At 34.0% G+C, this 18,787-nt stretch overlaps 5 protein-coding genes across 10 annotated transcripts in view; 3 read left to right on the top strand and 2 right to left on the bottom strand.

Annotated features, from left to right (window-relative positions):
* The first annotated feature begins 956 nt into the window (after positions 1-956).
* On the top strand, positions 957-3,816 carry LOC109605086 (peroxisomal acyl-coenzyme A oxidase 3-like). The gene is made up of 7 exons (XM_049967191.1): positions 957-1,217; positions 1,532-1,834; positions 1,897-2,216; positions 2,267-2,787; positions 2,839-3,227; positions 3,281-3,568; positions 3,623-3,816. The coding sequence occupies exons 1-7, from the start codon at positions 1,098-1,100 to the stop codon at positions 3,713-3,715; spliced, it is 2,034 nt and encodes a 677-aa protein (XP_049823148.1). The 5' UTR covers positions 957-1,097; the 3' UTR covers positions 3,716-3,816.
* A 776-nt stretch (positions 3,817-4,592) lies between these two features.
* LOC109605087 (peroxisomal acyl-coenzyme A oxidase 3-like) lies at positions 4,593-8,224 on the top strand. Its single transcript, XM_020021654.2, has 6 exons — positions 4,593-4,923; positions 5,906-6,211; positions 6,266-6,585; positions 6,635-6,914; positions 6,970-7,890; positions 7,948-8,224. The coding sequence occupies exons 1-6, from the start codon at positions 4,804-4,806 to the stop codon at positions 8,056-8,058; spliced, it is 2,058 nt and encodes a 685-aa protein (XP_019877213.1). The 5' UTR covers positions 4,593-4,803; the 3' UTR covers positions 8,059-8,224.
* Positions 8,225-9,270: 1,046 nt separating this feature from the next.
* LOC109605095 (uncharacterized) lies at positions 9,271-15,852 on the top strand. Its single transcript, XM_020021661.2, has 3 exons — positions 9,271-9,405; positions 13,948-14,213; positions 14,265-15,852. Exons 2-3 carry the CDS (start codon positions 13,952-13,954, stop codon positions 15,284-15,286), a joined length of 1,284 nt encoding a protein of 427 aa, XP_019877220.2. The 5' UTR covers positions 9,271-9,405; positions 13,948-13,951; the 3' UTR covers positions 15,287-15,852.
* On the bottom strand, positions 9,712-11,262 carry LOC109605094 (glyoxalase domain-containing protein 4). Its single transcript, XM_049967858.1, has 5 exons — positions 11,178-11,262; positions 10,973-11,124; positions 10,410-10,666; positions 10,205-10,360; positions 9,712-10,150 (listed from the first exon to the last, which is right to left on the bottom strand). Exons 1-5 carry the CDS (start codon positions 11,190-11,192, stop codon positions 9,864-9,866), a joined length of 867 nt encoding a protein of 288 aa, XP_049823815.1. The 5' UTR covers positions 11,193-11,262; the 3' UTR covers positions 9,712-9,863.
* LOC109605092 (diuretic hormone receptor-like) overlaps positions 13,145-18,787 on the bottom strand; it is a 141,743-nt gene continuing 136,100 nt past the window's right edge. For 4 of the 6 annotated variants that reach the window (XM_049967848.1, XM_049967850.1, XM_049967849.1 and 1 more), the window contains exons 10-11: positions 18,211-18,377; positions 13,145-13,816 (exon numbers count right to left, since the gene is read on the bottom strand). In XM_049967848.1, the coding sequence (XP_049823805.1) occupies positions 13,639-13,816; positions 18,211-18,377 (345 nt within the window). In that variant the 3' untranslated portion in view covers positions 13,145-13,638. Of the gene's footprint in view, positions 13,818-16,888; positions 17,019-17,421; positions 17,469-18,210; positions 18,378-18,787 lie in introns of all 6 variants that reach the window. The other 2 variants (XM_049967853.1, XM_049967852.1) reach the window with 2 other exon arrangements.

Genomic DNA, 18,787 nt, shown 5'->3' with positions numbered 1-18,787 from the left:
TTTTTTAATTTAAAACCTAAACAATTCAATTAAAATTTGTATGGTATTTGTAACAATTTAAACATATTTGATAAATCAATGATTTATTATATTTTTTGTTATCTTAAAAATTACTCACTAATATTTTAAAGGAAATTGACTTTGCATTTTGCAATTAAAGAAAATATTTTATTGTTAAAATTAGCAATTACGATTGTTTGCTATTACGACGGAAAATATAGACATACAAGTCTAGTACGGCGATTCTCAGAAGGTATATATGTCTTGTGGCTTGACGCAAGTTAGTATCAGTTGATTTATTGAAGATATCTGATCTACTTGATACACAATTATTTATAATGGTTCTGATTAGACGATAAAAATGTGCTAATACCTTTGTAATTTAAAACTCAAATAATTCAATCAAAATCTCTACGATAATTTGTACCAAACACATTTGATAATGATGGTATATTATTTTTTTTCTTGTATTATAATTTAATTTTTGCGTTATATGCGTACATTTTTTTCGCTGTATTTATAAATTACTCATTGTTATTTTAACGGAAATTACGTTACACTATTGTGAAATTAAATCTATACCTTTTTTAACCTAACCTTTTTATTAGAATTATTACAATTAGAAATTTACGATTATTTGACATTTTTTACCACTGGAAATATAGTTAAACATCTATGAGTAATTATAAATAAGTCTCCACACCCAATTTTACTTTAATTCATTAACATTATTTACTCTACAATAAAAAATATACAATATAATATAATATATACTGTGTTTATAAATATAATGATACTCACGAACTCTACACACCAACGGTCGTACCACAAACACAATTTTGAAGATTCCTACCTTCCTACGAGGACACTTAAGTCAAGTTTCAAGAGGTCACTGTTTTACTACTTAAAAAAGGTCATTAAGTGCCTATTATCTTTCTGTTGTTGATAGACATAAATCTAGGGTCAATATTTACATTTTAAACAGAGTGATGAGTTTTAGTTTTCGGATTATGGTTGTTGAATTGCAATGAGAATTGTTTTTGTTGCAGAATAACTCAAGTCAATATATTTATTAAGAATTATTTCAAAACATAAAAATGTCGAAACTTTTACCTGATTTACCGAAGGGACCACTAGATATATACAGAAAAAAGGCGACATTCGACTGGAAGAAATTGAAAATCTTTTTAGAGACTGAGGAGATTGTGGAGTTCCAGGTAAGTACTTAATATTGGCATTATTAATACACATTTTACTAAATTACAAGGTTTCACGTCAGTTTGTTTTGAATAACTTGAAAAAATAATAATTATCGTTGTTAAGGTTGATTATTTCTAAATATAGATTTTATGTTTATGAAATACTGAAACAAATATTTATTGTTATAAAATAGATAATTCACTAATGTCACAATGGTGCTCAATTGTACGTATTAAAACCTTGAAAATTATTAATATGTTATGAATATTAATTTTTCTTACATTTTCCACGATTAATTATGCACATACTTCTTAATTGTTGTAATTTTTAGAATGAATTATACGAAGCTATTAAAAATGAACCGGAATTTCGTCCAGATCTCCATCAATCCTTTGATGCAAACAGACTGAAAACAACGAGACAAGTTTTCGCCTACCAAAGACTAGAAATCGCCAAACTGGAAAACACATTGTTAAACTTACGAAGACCTTACACTGTCCTTAGAACCATGTTTCAATTAAACCCCTGTACAGAAGTGAAACATTCAGTCGGATTCTCTTTGTTCACCAGCGTCATAAGATCAATGGGAAGCGAGAGGCACCTTAAGTTCATCTACGACGCAGTCGACCAAAAAGTAACTCATCCCTTTATGTCGCCGGCAATTAATGTTGTTTAATTAATTGTTGAATTTTTAAGATTTTTGGATGCTTTTGTCTGACGGAAATCGGCCACGGTACTAACACGAAAGGCATGAGGACCACGGCAACGTACGATAAAACTAAAAAATGCTTTATCCTACACACTCCAGATTTTGAGGCCGCTAAATGCTGGGCCGGCAATTTGGGACAATGGGCAACGCACGGTGTGATCTTCGCCCAGTTGATAATCGATGGTAAAAACTATGGCTTGCACAATTTTGTCGTACAGATCCGGGACACCCATGATCTGTTGCCACTTACTGGCGTCACTGTTGGAGACATGGGTGAAAAAATCGGATTAAACGGATTAGACAACGGGTAATAACTTCAATAACTTCAGTACCTTCGTTGCATATGTGCTGTTACAGCTTCGTAATGTTCGACAACTATGAAATCCCGAGAGAGAGCCTCTTAAATAAACTGGCAGATGTCACGGAAGATGGGGAATACATAACTAGTTACAAGGATCCAAAGAAGCGTCACGGTGCTTCTTTAGGTGCCTTATCTGGTGGCAGAGTCAACATTGCTGGCATCTGCGAAGCTTACGGCTCTAAAGCTCTGGTGATAGCTATCAGATACGCCGCAGTGCGAAAGCAATTCGGACCGGGCGACCAAGAAGTTCCGATTTTGGAATACCAAACGCACCAACAACGACTTCTGCCGTACTTGGCGGCCGCTTATGTCCTAAGAAACTTTAACACGTTCTTCATCGAGAGATTTTACCAATTCAGTTTGGATTCTATTTTCGGCAACAACGTGGAAAGTTTACCCGATTTGGGGGTTGAATTCCATGCCGTGTCTTCCGGATCCAAACCCATGGCTGGCTGGTTGATGCGTGATGCTATACAACAGTGTAGGGAAAGCTGCGGTGGACACGGGTACTTAAAAGGTCCGTTTGGGTTAAATTTAAATAATACTTGAGGTTATTTGTGGTTTTTAGCATCTGGAATTGGTGACCTAAGAAACTGCAACGACGCCAACCTGACCTACGAAGGAGAGAACCATGTTTTAATACAACAGACTAGTAACTGGCTGTTGAAATTTTGGCCTGCTATTCTAAAAGGGGAGCAAATAAGTTCTCCTTTAAATTCTATTGACTTTTTATCTAATGGAAAGTCTATTTTGAAACAAAAACTTTCCGCTAAATGTCTAAACGAAATGATTGAACCGAATAATATTATTGGTGCTTATGAATGGTTGGTTTTGCATTACATGAAAAAAACTGTTGAAAAATATGAAACTTATCCCAAAGATGAAGTCAGTCAGTTTTGGGCAAAAGCTGACATTCAAGTTTACAACGCTAAAAGTTTGGCTATTGCCTTTATTGAGGTAGTTACATTTAACTCTGAAAATAACCTTTAATAAAACTCTTCTATTTACAGCACTTCTTCCTTCAAAGAATGTTGATTACAATCAAACAATCTCCAGATGAAAATATACGGAGAGTTTTACAAAAATTGTTTTCTTTGTATGGCCTATGGTCAATGGAAAAACATTTGCCAGCATTTTACCAAGGCGGATACACCACTGGTCCTGAATTGACTAGTTTTGTGGAAAATGGAGTTTTAACGCTCTGCAAAGACGTCAAAGATGATGCCGTTGCTCTGGTCGACGTTATTGCACCTCCAGACTTTATTTTGAATTCAGTTTTAGGCTATTCTGATGGAGAAGTAATGTTCATGATTATTTATATATGATTTTAGTTAAATTAATTTTTATTTAAGGTCTACAAGCATTTGCAGTCTGCCATGATGAGGTCTCCGTATTGTCTCAGCAAGCCAGATTGGTGGAAGGAAATAATCAAGAACAAATTATAATAATTGTACAAAAATTCAATTTTTATGTTTTCAATATATGGTTGTTAGTTATTTTTTATAATTTTATACATGGTTTTTCTTAAATAAATTGTTTTGTTGAATGTTATCTTTACATTTATCCATGTTATGAAATGTTCGACAATTACTGAATCGCAAGAGAAAGCCTGGGTGATGTTAGAGAAGATTAAGAATACATAACAATGGTTCGAAAGGTACTTCTTTAGATGCTTTATCTAGATGGAGAGTCAACATTGGTGGTATCTGTGAAGCTTACGATACCAATGGTGATAGCCATAAGTTCCGATGTTGGAGTATCAAAGTGGGTGTTAAAATTTTAGCCTGCTGTCAAATTGGGGATAAATTCTTTACAACCATTTACATCTGGCCATGATGAGGTCTCCGTATTTTCTTGGCAGATCAGATTGGTGCAGATAAATATTCAATTGTTATTTTCTTATAATTTTATATTTAGTTTTTCTAAAATAAATGGTCATGATCATTGTTATTTTTTTATACATCCTTGTTTTTTAATAAATAAAGTACGAAATGGTGTGAGAGGTCACCAACAAAAATAAAAGAATCAGGCATAAAAAATGTCTTTTAAACTTTGAATCAATCAGTATGCTCAGTTTGTTAAAAATTAGTAAACTTTCATTAGACAATTTGTGTTTCGCTAAAGTATAATTGAATTTTTTAAATAGTTTTAGAAAAAAACAACTACTTAAGTGCTTAAAAATTAATTAATCAGATAAAAGAGTAAAAGTGAACTTTGTTCATATCACCCGTGCACTTTGATTCAGTAAAAAACGAAATAAAATGTTAATCTAAACGACTACATAAAGTCAATTTGTTAAGTAAACCTAAACCAGTTAGGTACTTCGTTGCGCATCACAATCCTTCTAACGGTAAAGATTCATTCTGCGGTCGCGGATCCAACATTCACCTTCGGACCATCAACGATTTCGGGGCACGCGCGATCGGTGCAAAGTGCGTATTAACAATTTTATCTGATTTGTGATAATCGAATGCGGCGTTATAAATAAATCGAAGTAGCCAGTCGCACGAGTGCGTCGAACGAGTTTGGAAGGATGACCGCATTGATAAAAGACTTTCCGCCGGGTCCGTTGGACGAGTACAGGAAGAAGGCCTCGTTCGATTGGAAAAAGTTAAGACTGTTTCTGGAGACCGAGGATGTTATTAAATATCAGGTAAATTCCAATTTATTCGTTCGTGTCGGATTAATTAGGGCAATGGGCTAATTGAATGCGGCGGTTTTACTATTAAATCAATGTCTGATGAATATGTAATGTTGTTTGATTTGACGCAAATTATTATTTCAAAATACATACTATTCTTTGTGAAATCCTGGGTTAAAATGACGACAGTAAACAAACAGTTATCGTTTAAAGCACATGTGTATTTATGATAATTTGGAATTCTTGCAAAATAGAAATGCATTTTAATATGTGTTATGTATTAATTGTAAAATACATAATAATATTATTTGTTAAAAAATGATAATGATAATCTATTGCATTAAATAATGACATTACATAGAAGTAATAATCTTATCATTTTTTTTTTAAACAAACAAGGTATTTATTTTTAGTAAGTTGTTTAGTACTTAAGAATACATTGATAATATTTTTCTATATTAAAAACAAAAAATTCAAAATTTAAGTAATTATAATTCAGTTGATGATTTTAAATTAAAAGAGGATGAGAGATGCATATTTGTTGTCCTTGTAGATAGTATCTACAATGACTCACTAAAACATATTCAGTATTATCAATTCTTACTGACTTTAATTAAATTTATAATAATTTTAAATGATTATACTTTCTAATTTTATTAATTTAACTGCATTACTAAACTATCTTTATTATTTATATGCTATAATAAAACAATAAAATGTTATATATAAAATAATTGTCAATAATTCTACATTTAACATTTGTTTACAAACATTCTATGGTATTTCAAGATTATCTAAAGTATGATTTATAAATAAAATTAGAATTGCAAAAGTCCGAGCTCTCATATGAACATAATCTATTGTACAAAAATAATCTAATCAGTACTTGAACTTTCATAGCAATATTACATTTCATTAATTGATTTACATTGATCCCGTGCCAGATATAAAATTCTTATCAATTAATAGCTACTCCAAATATTTTTCTTCACAGAATGCTCTATATGAAGAACTACTTAAATACCCAGAATACCACAAAAACTTACTCACTCCCACTTTTGATGAAGAACGTCACATTGCCTCTAGACAATCCTTCATCCACAAGGCTAACGAACTGTTATCCCTGGAACACACCATTCAAAACCTAAGATATCCCAGCGCCAGTTTGAGAATCATGATACAACTCGCCCCGTCAGCGACCGTGAAACACAGCATGGGAAGTATGCTATTCTCCTCTGTGCTAAGAAGTATGGGAACTGAAAGACATTATGACCTCATCAGTGCCACGGAAGACGGAGAAGTAACGATTTAATTTAATCGTCCATTTTGTCGTATTGATTATTTGTTTCCTTAGATTTATGGTTGTTATTGTATGACTGAAATCGGCCATGGCACCAACACCAAGGGAATGCGCACAACTGCAACCTACGACAAGGCCAAAGGGCAATTTATTTTGCACACGCCCGATTTCGAAGCCACCAAATGTTGGGCTGGAAGTTTAGGTCAAACAGCTTCTTACGCCATAGTTTTCGCCCAACTGATCGTCGATAACATTCCCAGAGGTCTTCATGCGTTTTGCGTTCAAATAAGAGACACCAAAACTCTTCTCCCACTCCCGGGCATCACAGTAGGCGACATGGGGGAGAAAATCGGTCTCAACGGAATTGATAATGGGTAAACAATAATTATCAACAACTTAACTTCAAGTACAACGTTTTTTTAGTTTTTTAGCATTTAATCAATATTTAGTTCCAAGAGAAAGCCTCTTAAATAAAGTTGGTGATGTAAACGAAAAAGGAGAATACGTTACCCCAATTAAAGATCCAAACAAGAGGCACGGTGCGTCACTTGGAGCGCTTTCAGCTGGTCGTGTCAGCATCACCACAATCTGCGAGAGCTTGGGAGTTAAAGCTCTCACAATTGCTCTGCGTTACGCTGCTGTAAGGAAGCAGTTTGGACCTGAAGGTCAACCGGAAATTTCCCTTATTGAGTATGAGACACATGTAAGTAATTCTAATTGTTTTTTCATAAACAGTTATAAATGTTAAATGTTTTTAGCAACATCGACTTCTCCCGTATTTGTCTGCCGCTTACGTTCTCAGAGTTTTTGGAACGTTACTCACTGAAACCTACTATCAGCTACAACTGGACATTTTGTTGAACAACAAAAAAGATGTGGCAGATTTGGGAATGGAGATACACGCTGTGTCATCGGCGTCCAAACCCATCGCTGGATGGACCATGAGGGACGCCATTCAAGAGTGCAGAGAATGCTGTGGAGGTCACGGATTCCTGAAAATTGCAGGAATAGGAGACATTCGAAACGATCATGATGCCAATCTTACTTACGAAGGTGAAAATCACGTGCTGATCCAACAAACCACCAACTGGTTATTGAAATTCCTGCCGGCCATCGAAAACAAAGAAAAAATTACCACACCAATGGGATCTGCCGACTTCCTCACAAATTATTATGACATTTTGAACAATGCGAAGTTTGACGCACGCACTTTCGAAGAGGTGTCGACCCCACAAAATATCTTCAAGGCATATCACTGGTTGATCTGCTACTTGTTGAAGAGAACCGCAATGAAACTGGACCAGAACAAAAAACGAGGACTTGACGAGTTCACCGCGAAGAGCAACAGCCAAGTGTACAACGGAAAACAACTCGCCATCGCTTTCATTCAGAACTTCATGTTGAAAGTTTACTTCGACGAAATCCAAAAATGCGAAGACTTGGCCATGAAGCAGAGTCTCCTCAACATGTTCTCCTTGTACGGATTGTGGAGTTTGGAGAAGCACCTGCCGGTGTTGTACCAAGGAGGATTTTGCAGCGGCGAAGCCCCGACCACCTTAATTCAGGAATCAGTTTTGGTGCTGTGCAAATCTTTGAAGAATGACGCTATTGCTTTGATCGACGCAATTGCGCCGCCCGATTTTATTTTGAACTCTGTGTTGGGAGCCTCTGATGGACAGGTGGGTATTTGTAAATATTTCTAGAATGTTTGTTTATTGATTTGTGATTTTATTTAGGTGTACCATCATTTGAGGTCGGCGATTGTACGTTCACCCTACGCCTTGAGCAGACCGAAATGGTGGCAGGATATTACTAATTGGAAGAAGAATGTTCTTGCGAAATTGTAAATCAATATATATGTTTCAATATCATTTTAGTTTTTTTTATATGGTGCTGTATACTTATTATTTTTCCTAGTCAGTTATAATAGGTCCTTCTATTCATGTATTTGCTTTGTGTTCTAACCAAATTGTATTACTTTGTTGTATGATGTTAATTAAATACAATTTTTTATATCCGATTTTGATTTTCTCAATATTCATAGTCGTAACTTTTTTCTAAAAACGCATTTTGGAGATTTGAACACATTTTATTTTGCTCTTTCTTAGCTTATTTGTTGTTTAAGATAGTAATTTGCCTTAAAGAAGACTTTCTTCCGAAGATTTTGCTGCTATAAATATAATTTTGGTACATGGCTATCTGAGTGGAGAACAAATAACCCAAATATGTCTCACAAAGTATAATTTTGAATCGTTATTGATAATGCCAATGAGCTAAACGACTAAAAGAAGGAACAATTCAAGGATTATTTCTACTAGATTAATTCGAACTTCCTCTACATCTAAGCCTCATGCTGATGATTGAATCACTGTAAGTCTGTCAACCGTAAGAAGAAGGATCTTCTTGCTCTAATATCAGCTTCATGCATATGCATGAAGCTGATATTAGAGCAAGAAGGTATTTCGACACTTATTATTCTATTTGCTCAAGAATTTGGACCACATTTCGTTTATATAGACAAGAATACTCGATTTCACGGTGAGATGTATAAGTTTGGTGATGCAGAATGAAATCATTATTGGGATGCAGTGTCCCCCTTTTCACCAGACTACATTCTAATCGGATACGTATGGGACCGTCTTTAAAGATAAATTTACACTCGAAACCACCAGCCTCAAAATTTAGGAGCTTGCTAATGCTCTTAGAGGAGAAAGGCAAGTTATGGATCAAGAAATTATTCGTTCACTAATTTCAAGTATGGAGAGTGGAAGCTGTTCTTAGAGCAAGGGGGACCGACCAAGTACTGATTAGAATGTAGTTAATATTCTGATTTTTTTATTAATTTCCTTTGGTGATATCAGATTTATTACTGGTTTAAAAGTTCTGTTGTTCATAGAATTTTGCTTAATTTATCCAAGAAATTACATTGGTATTTTGTTTTTTGAAATAATTCAAAAGACGCGCAGTGTATTCAATTATTTAGTTGTCATGATTACGGTTACAGGCTACTTGACTGGTTAGATAGACATTCAATTATTAATATTAAAGTGTTGTCATAACAACTTTTAGTTTCAGTTAGGCGAACGAAACGAAACAGACCCAATTTACTAGTCACATCGTCGTCAGCAAATTGAAGATTGTCATTGAAATACAGCATTAGAGAAATACATTGGATAATTCACAAACTCTCAAATGTGAGTATTTTTACTTACGATAGATTAATTTCAATTATATATCCATATTATTATTAAATACGCAGCGAAGTATTTTTGTTGTTTGAGGTTATGTTTTACAAATATTTGCCAATATTGTCGAATATAAAAATATAGCATCAACCTTTACATACAAATACTTTTTATAGTTATTTATAACGTAGATTTAACACTTACTCACTTTTATTGTCTCATCAATGCTGTATTGTATATAAATATAAAATAATAACTATTGAAAACAATGTTTGTTGTTTGAGGTTATGTTTTACAAATAATTTATAAATAATATAATTATCACAAGCATTTATTGATTTCCCATAAAATACACATATATAATTTAAATAACAATAACATATTTTATTGCCAACGTTAACGTTGTATTGAATGTAATCGCGAAACATTGGAATTTAACGAAACGATTATTAAATATCACAAGTCATTTATGACTTATCTAAACGAATGTATCTGTCAAGTAATTCGTCGCCCTTTGGATCGACCTGAGACAACTGTCTGAAACCTTCGTCGTCCACAAAACAGATCTCATGACCGTCAGGATCGGCCAGAATTATCACGCGTACAGTTGCCTTCCCTGGTGTATCCAACGTAATTAATGGAGTAAGGATGGTTTGCTTGTGTTCCTCGATAACTTTGTTGATGGTTTCTTGTTCGTTATACGGACAGGAAAAGGCGATTCTGCCGTAAGCCTTGGCCCGGTTTACCGGCTCACCTAAAAAAAATATACTTTTTAGAACGTTGCAACGCTTGTGTGAGGTGCATTTACCGATTTGCACTAACTCTAGTTTGGCCTCGTTCTGTTGAAAGCCTAGTTGGACGCTGTCTTCGGTCCTGTCGTAAATTGTCAGTCCCAAAATGCCATTCCAATAATTTATCGACTTGATCAGGTTCGAACATGTCAATGTGACCTTCTCCACAGGATCTAGAGGCAACAAAGGTATAATTGTGAAACTTTTACACAATTTTCTCACCTTTTTCGGTGGGTTGGGGCTCGTCGATGATGTGGAACTGATAACCACCTGGTGCGATCAAGGTGTTGGGTTCGTGGACGGGCCAGCCCTGCTCTTTGGCTCGTTGGAGGGCTTCGCTGCTGCGGATGGTGATGCCGCGGAAATCGTTGCCTCGTTCGTAGCTTTTCACGCCGTAATTGTAGGTCAATTCTAGGACGAAATGGGTGTCTTCTGGGCCATATCCTATCATAGTTTTTGACCAACGACTGTCGTAGGCCCTTTAATAAGTATAAAGAAGAATAATTAATAACGTAATTAATTTGTTCAGATTAATATGAATATTATATTAAAATAATTAAGCAATTTCCAATTGGAAATAAACTTTCTGTTATGCTGTGATGCAATTAAATTGTATACTTCAACATAAAACTGTCATGTTATTTAACGCAAACAAAACTGAATTTACAGACAACCTAATCTGGTAATTATCACCCCGCGACAGATTACAGCAGTTAACATGATGTAATTGCCACCAATTGCTACCTTGGGTTTTCACACATCTGGAACTTTCCACGAACACTCACCCGTTACATTGAGCTTCGCATCCTTCCATAAATTCCTCATGTCGTAACACCTTCATGCCCAACACATCCCGGTAGAATCTGGCGCTCTCCTTCCTGTCGGGAATCTTGAAGACGTAGTGTAACGCACGTCCCTTGACCAGTGTCATTTTGCTCTGTGTGATTAAACCAGTTATAATTTGTCTGATCGTAACGTATCCGCACTGACCAGAAACTTTAACATGTCACAACGACGATTGATCGGGGAATGATTGTGATTGTGTACATGACAGGTCTTGTGACTGCCCAAGGTTATGTTTCAGAACAGGCCGAGGACTAGTGTAATGTGGGTTGCATAAGTTGTGGAAGATGCGAAGGCGGCCTGTCTGGATTTTGATAGACTGTGCGACTAGGTGATAATTAAATTAATTATCGGGACACGTGAGTGTCGGTAAAATGTATGTTTGGTCTGATCGAGTACTTGGGTATTTCGATTTGGTGTCCCACTTATAAAATGTGAGATTAGAAGTGATATAATAATATTGTTTGTAATTAGTTATTGCTGATTATGAATATTAATTTATATGATTTGGATTGTGTACGTTTAGACTTTCAATAGGTTTATTTAAACATTCATAAAATTTATGAACTAATTAAATATTTGTTTTATTTAATTTTTAACACAATGGACAATAAATAGTTGCTAAATCACGATTACTATTAAAAAATGTAACTTCGCATTCATTTGTGTACTAATTGAAAAGCTTTCATGCAAAACCAGAATATTTTATTTGAATTCTATCAATTCTCTCCATCTAAATCGTTTACAAGCGGATATATTCTATTTAAATTTATTTATATTTATCCTATTTAAATATATGTGTAAATATCGACTGCTAAAATAGTGCTATTGTATGTACTTTAGAAAAATACATACAAAATTTAAACAAGATTGGGTGAAAACAATTTTTGAAATTTACATTTGAAGGCCAGTATTTTCTTCAGGAGAAAATTGTTTAGATTATCACATTTTTAGGAATATATCAAAAAAGAAGTACTGTGACTTTTAAACAAAACCAGATGTGTCCAACTTTAAGGTTTTGTAAAGTATTAGGTTTTTGTGTCTCTAAATAACTTTATAATAACATGTCTGTGTTATGCATGAATGCCTCTCAATTTATTTTTTCAATAACATTTCATTTATATAAAATTGACGTTGTTATAAATAGCTTTGATTGTAATTTACTTTTAACCTCGTGACATTTTTCTGGTAAGACCTAAATTATAATATTTTCCAATCCGTCTAATTCAATTCCCAACGAAACCCGAACAACAATTATTTTTGTAAATGAGCCTTCGGCATAAAATTTACATAAATCAACTTTAAATAAATTTACTTTGAGAACTCTCCCAACTTCCTTCTCAACATTTACAACAATAATCCCTTGAGTTAAAATCAATGTTGGCTTTCCATCCAGCCAATGTAAGCCCTCAGGATTATGCGTAGGTATAAATAAAGTTTGCTGTTGTATATTCATAAACTCGCATAAACAATATCTATTTTTTTATCCGTTTTTTATTACATTAAATATAATTAATTGCCCGTCAAACGGTAATTGTATTTCCGTGTGGGGGCGAAAATTCGGTTGCTTTGTTACAATCCGACAAACGGTTTCAGTGACTGGAAGATCTTAAGGAACCTGCTGTGCATTCCTTTATTTAGATTTCGTCGCTTCTGCTTCCACTTTTGTCACTTGCGTCTCCTGCTCAGATAAACTGTAATCACATGGAAATAAATAATTAGTCATATCCTTTGTACAGATTTGAGTATTCATTCGACGTAAATTTAAATATTCAGAAGAAATCCGGATGGATTCCATTTAGCAAGGACGTGGGCTTGTTTGTGTTGATCCTCAATAATAAATGCGGAACGTCAGGAAGAGCTTTTCAGCGTTTCAGTAACGGGACCGATGAAATTTCCTTTGTTGTATTAACATCATGTATAATATATAGGAAAATTTGTGTGGATGATATTTTTGCTCCCTAGTTCCCATTGTTTCTGATTATTTTGTTATTTACTTAATGTGTTTTTTGATGATTAATTAGGTCAACAAATTTTTAAAGTAAAATATGGGCATACTTACCACACCTGTAAAACATCATTTAGATTAATTATTAATTAAATAAAACAAAGGATAAATTTTATAATTTTTATTATAATGGACATATACCCTGCCACAGTATAGTAATTTAACCGAAAACATTAGCTATATCTTTTTATATATACTTACATACTAATATTTACAGGAATATAAAAAAATACATTTAACATTTATACAAAGACAAAAATAGTTCATATAACGACCTAGTTTCAGGATAATACTTAAGTAGTTAAAAAAAACAATTGGCACTGAAATGGAATGTAGTTTAAATAAAATTTTTCTTCATCTACATCTAAAATGAAAATTGGTACCAAACAAGTTGTACACACAATTTGCACAACAATTGTTTATAAAATGTAAATCAAATATTTGTTTTACACTAGAGAAATTCGTAATTGTTACATACATTAATTCACGTACAGATTCCATCGGAAATAAAACTACTTTTCGACGACTGAAAGTTAGGCCCCCGATTCCCTTAAGGGTCGAATGCCCGCCGAAAAGTTATACAACAATAGATAGGGGTGCTTAAACGTTACCAGGATAGCTTGGTCTGGGCGGGTGCAGGAACGGACTCCTCGTCTGCGAGCCGCTTCCGTTCGATGGCTTGGTGGAGCCGCCGTTTACGGTGACGAGGGTGGTGGTTGTTACTTCGGATGCGCAAGATTCGCGTTTGTGGTATAAGCTTGTGGGTTGGCTGTACAGTCTGTATAAATAAAGGTTTTACTTATTACAAATGTTGATTTGTTCCGTTAGATTTTAAACTAAAACAGCAAAATGACATTACGTCCTTTAAATCGTGTCCAAGGGTAAATTTAAACTGGCTCTCATTTTTAGAGACATGGATGTAAACTCTATGGACGTACAAAATGAATCAGATAATCGCAACGAGATCTTAAGGATGAACAACAGGCAATTGGCGGACACTTTGAGTAAGACGCAGCAAATTAATACTTGTTTGCAAAATTCCTTGCACAAGATGCATGAAGACTTGTTTGAGTCTGAGGCCGAAAGGAGGATGCTCAACAACAAGTTGCTTGATATGCAGAGCAACATAGTTGGATTAACTTCGTTACTGGGCAAACTTGCCCAAGACAATCAAAGTAAATTCTGTTTTAAAATGTTGTTTGTTCCTTGTTAATATTATGTTTTAGAACTGGTAAAACTGTGCGCGTCCATCAAAGATACAACAAACGCCGCTGAATTTGCTTACAAAGAATTGAAGTCCTTGGCATTGGGCAATAACCAAGACGAAAAAGAGACTGACACATTGGAAAATACACCGTCTCAAAATGAAATTCCTCTGGGCTCGACTTCTCACAGTTCTTGTGAAAGCAGCACACAAACTAGTCCTGAAAATGTATATGTGAACTCAAACTTGAATCGTTTCCAGTTTCAGCCCAACCCAGAAGAAAATATTGCTACTTTTAAAGAAGTTCAGAATAAAACCAACGACGGGGATAAGGAAGCAGCAGAGCAAGGTGAAATAACACCAATAAAAAAAACTGATAAAAAATATATATACACGATTGGTCAAACCCCAAACTCAAATGAGAAAATTAAGAATGTGATTCGTAATTATAAGGAGAAACGCAATAATTCTTCAACCAAGGTTTCTGAAAAAGAAACAAACCTTGCTGGAATGGCTAAAGTTACCCATACTGAGATGCGTCAGCCAAATACCACGGTAAAACAAGAGACAAAATATAAGTTTACAAAATTTTTGCTAAGTAGAAGAAATCTGTTTCAAGATAGTATGGTTAAAGACAAAGAAAATTGTTGCCCAGATAATAATGAACCAAATGATCAAATTGCTTCCAGAGAGAAGGAAGTAGTGCAATCAAAATCTAAAAATGAAGCTATTAACATTTCTAATATTGATTGTCATGAAAGCTTAATTGGTGATGATGCTTTTAATATTTCTACATTTACGTTTGCCGGGGATCTAGATGAAATAAACAATGGAGACGACTCGGAAGACATGCATAACAATTCGATTTTAAATACTACCATTGTTGGGGACACTTCCATAAAGGAACGTACTAGATCATCGGACAGAGATGTATCAGCCAGAAAGACTAAGAAATATTCGCCAGGACGCCTATCATTTAGTCCTAATGATATACCGAGAAGATCCGTCAGAATTGCCAAAAAGACAGATAATCAAACTCCTTAAAATCATTTCGAAGTTTAATAAGAATAGTATCCAGTTTACCAGTCATCCAGTAGATGAACTAAATTTGTGACTAAAGTGCATTTAAATTTTATATTCGTTTGTCGGTTTTAACTTTATTTTACTTTTACCGTATACAAATATAATTTTGTTGCGACTGAGGGGAAAAATTCATGTAAAATATGAAAACAAATTGAAAAAGGTATATTGGATATCATGATTTAATTTTGTTCGGCAGTCCGATCTCATTTTCATGAGAAATGTTTTGTTGATGGGAAAAAACCTTTCACAGCATTGAAAGTTCGTTTGAATAAAAATGTGTTCTCTATGATTTGATCTGTTTGAATACTACTGGTAAGCTGGTCTACTGAATATTATCATAACGAACCTCCTAGGGGTGAAAAAAGGGAATATACAAAAATGTGATTAGGAGTGGATTTCACAATTTTTTACCAATTTTTTTATTTTACAGAAATTATTAGAACCTTATTAGTGTAATTTAGAATTTGAGTTTATATTTATATTATTTTTATTTTATGTATTCTATAAATATATATCTTATTTATCAATGTAATTTCTTTTATTTGTGAAAATATTCAATTTTATTGTGATATTGAAGTAGATAATTTAAATTATTTAAAAATCAAAATATCCACTTCAAAGGAGTAGAAAAGTGTTTTATTATATGACATATTTTAAATGAGCAATAATTTCCATGCAATGCAGAAAATATTTGCCAGCTGTTAGTGAACTAATCACCACAGATTGGATTAATTAACTAGTACCGTGGCTGTGCCAATATCAAAAAGGCTTCATGTTTTAATGAACCTTTTGTAACGTATTGGCTCTCTGTTATCTGTATACGCAAATTAACCAGATACTGGTTAATGAGGCATCAGGCTCAATAGGACAGAGTTATCTGGTTGCTCAACTTTACAGAATATAGCCCAATACAATAGAAAATAAGATATATTAATAAATTGTTGAATTTAATGCCAGAGGAAATTAATCTTCTTATGCCCAATATTAAAAGAGTATATAGAAAGCTTAATCTTAAAGCATTGTATGAAGGACAATGGATGGTGAATATAAAATTCAAGTACACTCCTAAGCATAATACTAATGCAATCCTTTGCTTAAAGAAGTTTCAAAGCAGATGATATACTTTAATATTCACGGGGTATTTTAATATTAAACATAGGGACTGGGAAAGGTGTTGGAAGGATGTGATAAATCTAAAGTGTCAAGCAGCTCTGCGATAAAATATAATTTACGTTTGACATCAGACCCAAACGTTTTATTTTCGCTGGGACTTCTACCCTACTGAGGTATAGACCATCAGTCGCAACGAATTTGCTAACGGACAACTCATCACAGATTCTGTTGTGTACGGTAATTAGACGGATGAAACATGCAGTACCTACCCAACAAAATCTCGTAGAAGTTTTGCCAAATTCATTGCCACCGACGTCGTCCTCCGTTCATTCGGCACCCCCTTCACCACCACCAAAACCCCATGCATTAAAATTCTGACGCCAGTGCCGAATGAACGGAGTCGTTTTAGTTGTTAGTGGATCAACAGCAAAATAAAAACTTATACTCCCCGTGCAAAAGCAGCTGGTTTTGTGAAGTGGCCTTTTAGCGAGGACACCCGCCATTGCTAGTTGAATGACCGACATTATTCCCGTCCGATTGGGGTACCTCCTCCGTGGGCACCACCGTCCATTCAGTCACTCTGACAAATAACATGCACATGCATTAAATCGCAAAAATTAAAAAAGGACAAAATTACAACACTAATTAAAAGACAAAAATTGATGTTCTGTGGTGCAAACAATGCAATATTTATTCATACCAAGATTACCTGATACCAGTCTTCAAGTTTTTGTTATTTTTGCAATTTATTTTTTATTTTCCTAAGCTTGGTTCCAACTAGAAACTATAGTTAACACCTATAGTAAAATGAACCAGACGTTTAATAGAGTATTATTAAATTAGTTTAAATTTTGTCCATGTTAAAACCTGATGATCGTGTGATTAAACCCATACCAAAATGTAAACGAAGCCATGATTAATGATTTGAACATGCTTTTCTACTGCCGAATAATTTAAAAAAAAAATCAAATTTGTTTGTATACCTTCTGGTCTCTCTGGACTGATTAATCACACCTTAGTCTTTTGGTGCCTAAAATAAAAAACAAGTAAATACATGCAAAATAACCAATAAACTACCGCTACCAATAAATATTGCATCATTTGTTGAACTGTGTACATTGATAATGGTTGGATAAGCATAATTATACACAAAATTTTATCAATATTGAGCCATGCACAGGTGCACATAAAATCGAGAAAAAAACTTCTTGTTACAGTTATAATAACATTAAAACTTTGATGATTTAGCTTATTTTATCTTGTGTAAGCGTCAGTAGCAAAAGTTTGCTCCTTTCAACAAGATCACTTGAATTTCAACTTAATAAGTTTGCATTAGTAGGATCATAATCCTTGCACAAACTCGGCATACACATCCATTTTAAATGAACATATTCACGGATGTATTTAATTTATGAATTCCGTGAACTTGTACTCAATCTCCAAATTTCATTAACTTCGAGTGAAGCTTCAGAAAAACTGAGACTCACACACACATGGTTGAGTTTTATTTATTTCAAGCTTTACAAGAAAACTGTCATGTTATGACAAAATGAAGTAATTGCAGAAATTGTTAATCCTTAAACTAATTTTATTAAATGCATCAAGGGACATGGTCCCTTCAAATTCAATTTAATATAGCAAATTCGGTGAAGATGACTTCGCCCCCAACCAAAATTGGATGGCCACGTTCTAATAAATTATTGAATTAGAACCGGAACCATTTCTCGATTTTATCTGCGCGTAAAACCGTGAAAGGATATGCGTCCTCTTACCGAATACTCTCGGTTCGGGATCTGGGCGACCAATCTTTGCTACGGCTTCCGGATCTGTTACGGCTCGGGCCCAAGGAACGGCTCGTTTTCCAATTCTCCAGGTGATGACGGACCGTGTTCTGGACCTCTGTGTTTAGGAAGCAGTAGAACAGGGCCACCGTGAATCCCTGCGAAAATAGAACAATGGACATAAACGAAGGGGCGGCCAACGAAATGGTTGCCTGGTGAGTTTTAAAATATAATTGAGTTTGGGTCTCATAAACTACCTTTTCTATTTTTTTTTTTTGATACATATTTTTTAATTTAAAATTGAATTTTTTGTTTTGTTCAAAAATTTATTATTAAAATTATGGGTATATAAATATGTGAATGTAAAGTTTTTTTTTTTAATTTTTGTAAATTTTTATCTTAAAATTTTTACAATTGATTATAACAGTAAAAAAAAAGAATAAGAATGGCGCGTTTTGTGATTTTTTTTACTTTACCATTTAAAATTTGTTTTTTCTTATTTTCTGTAATTCAGATATTTATAATATTTAGGTTAATATAATTACGTCAAAATATATTTTTAATAAAA

The sequence above is a fragment of the Aethina tumida genome, chromosome 5, assembly GCF_024364675.1.
Source record: "Aethina tumida isolate Nest 87 chromosome 5, icAetTumi1.1, whole genome shotgun sequence".
In the NCBI taxonomy this organism is placed as follows: domain Eukaryota; kingdom Metazoa; phylum Arthropoda; class Insecta; order Coleoptera; family Nitidulidae; genus Aethina; species Aethina tumida.
The sequence above is the reverse complement of the archived record's forward strand: the minus strand, read 5'-3'. Positions and strand labels throughout refer to the sequence as shown.

Bases quoted from the DNA above. Each gene is read 5' to 3' on its own strand.
- LOC109605086 (XM_049967191.1), top strand. From the start codon at position 1,098: ATGTCGAAACTTTTACCTGATTTACCGAAGGGACCACTAGATATATAC. The intron at 2,788-2,838 runs GTCCGTTTGGGT...TGTGGTTTTTAG, and splicing joins TGGACACGGGTACTTAAAAG to CATCTGGAATTGGTGACCTA. The intron at 3,228-3,280 runs GTAGTTACATTT...TTCTATTTACAG, and splicing joins TGGCTATTGCCTTTATTGAG to CACTTCTTCCTTCAAAGAAT.
- LOC109605087 (XM_020021654.2), top strand. From the start codon at position 4,804: ATGACCGCATTGATAAAAGACTTTCCGCCGGGTCCGTTGGACGAGTAC. The intron at 4,924-5,905 runs GTAAATTCCAAT...TTTTCTTCACAG, and splicing joins AGGATGTTATTAAATATCAG to AATGCTCTATATGAAGAACT. The intron at 7,891-7,947 runs GTGGGTATTTGT...GATTTTATTTAG, and splicing joins TGGGAGCCTCTGATGGACAG to GTGTACCATCATTTGAGGTC.
- LOC109605094 (XM_049967858.1), bottom strand. The intron at 10,667-10,972 runs GTGAGTGTTCGT...TACTTATTAAAG, and splicing joins TGCGAAGCTCAATGTAACGG to GGCCTACGACAGTCGTTGGT. The intron at 10,361-10,409 runs GTGAGAAAATTG...TGTTGCCTCTAG, and splicing joins GCCCCAACCCACCGAAAAAG to ATCCTGTGGAGAAGGTCACA.
- LOC109605095 (XM_020021661.2), top strand. From the start codon at position 13,952: ATGGATGTAAACTCTATGGACGTACAAAATGAATCAGATAATCGCAAC. The intron at 14,214-14,264 runs GTAAATTCTGTT...ATTATGTTTTAG, and splicing joins ACTTGCCCAAGACAATCAAA to AACTGGTAAAACTGTGCGCG.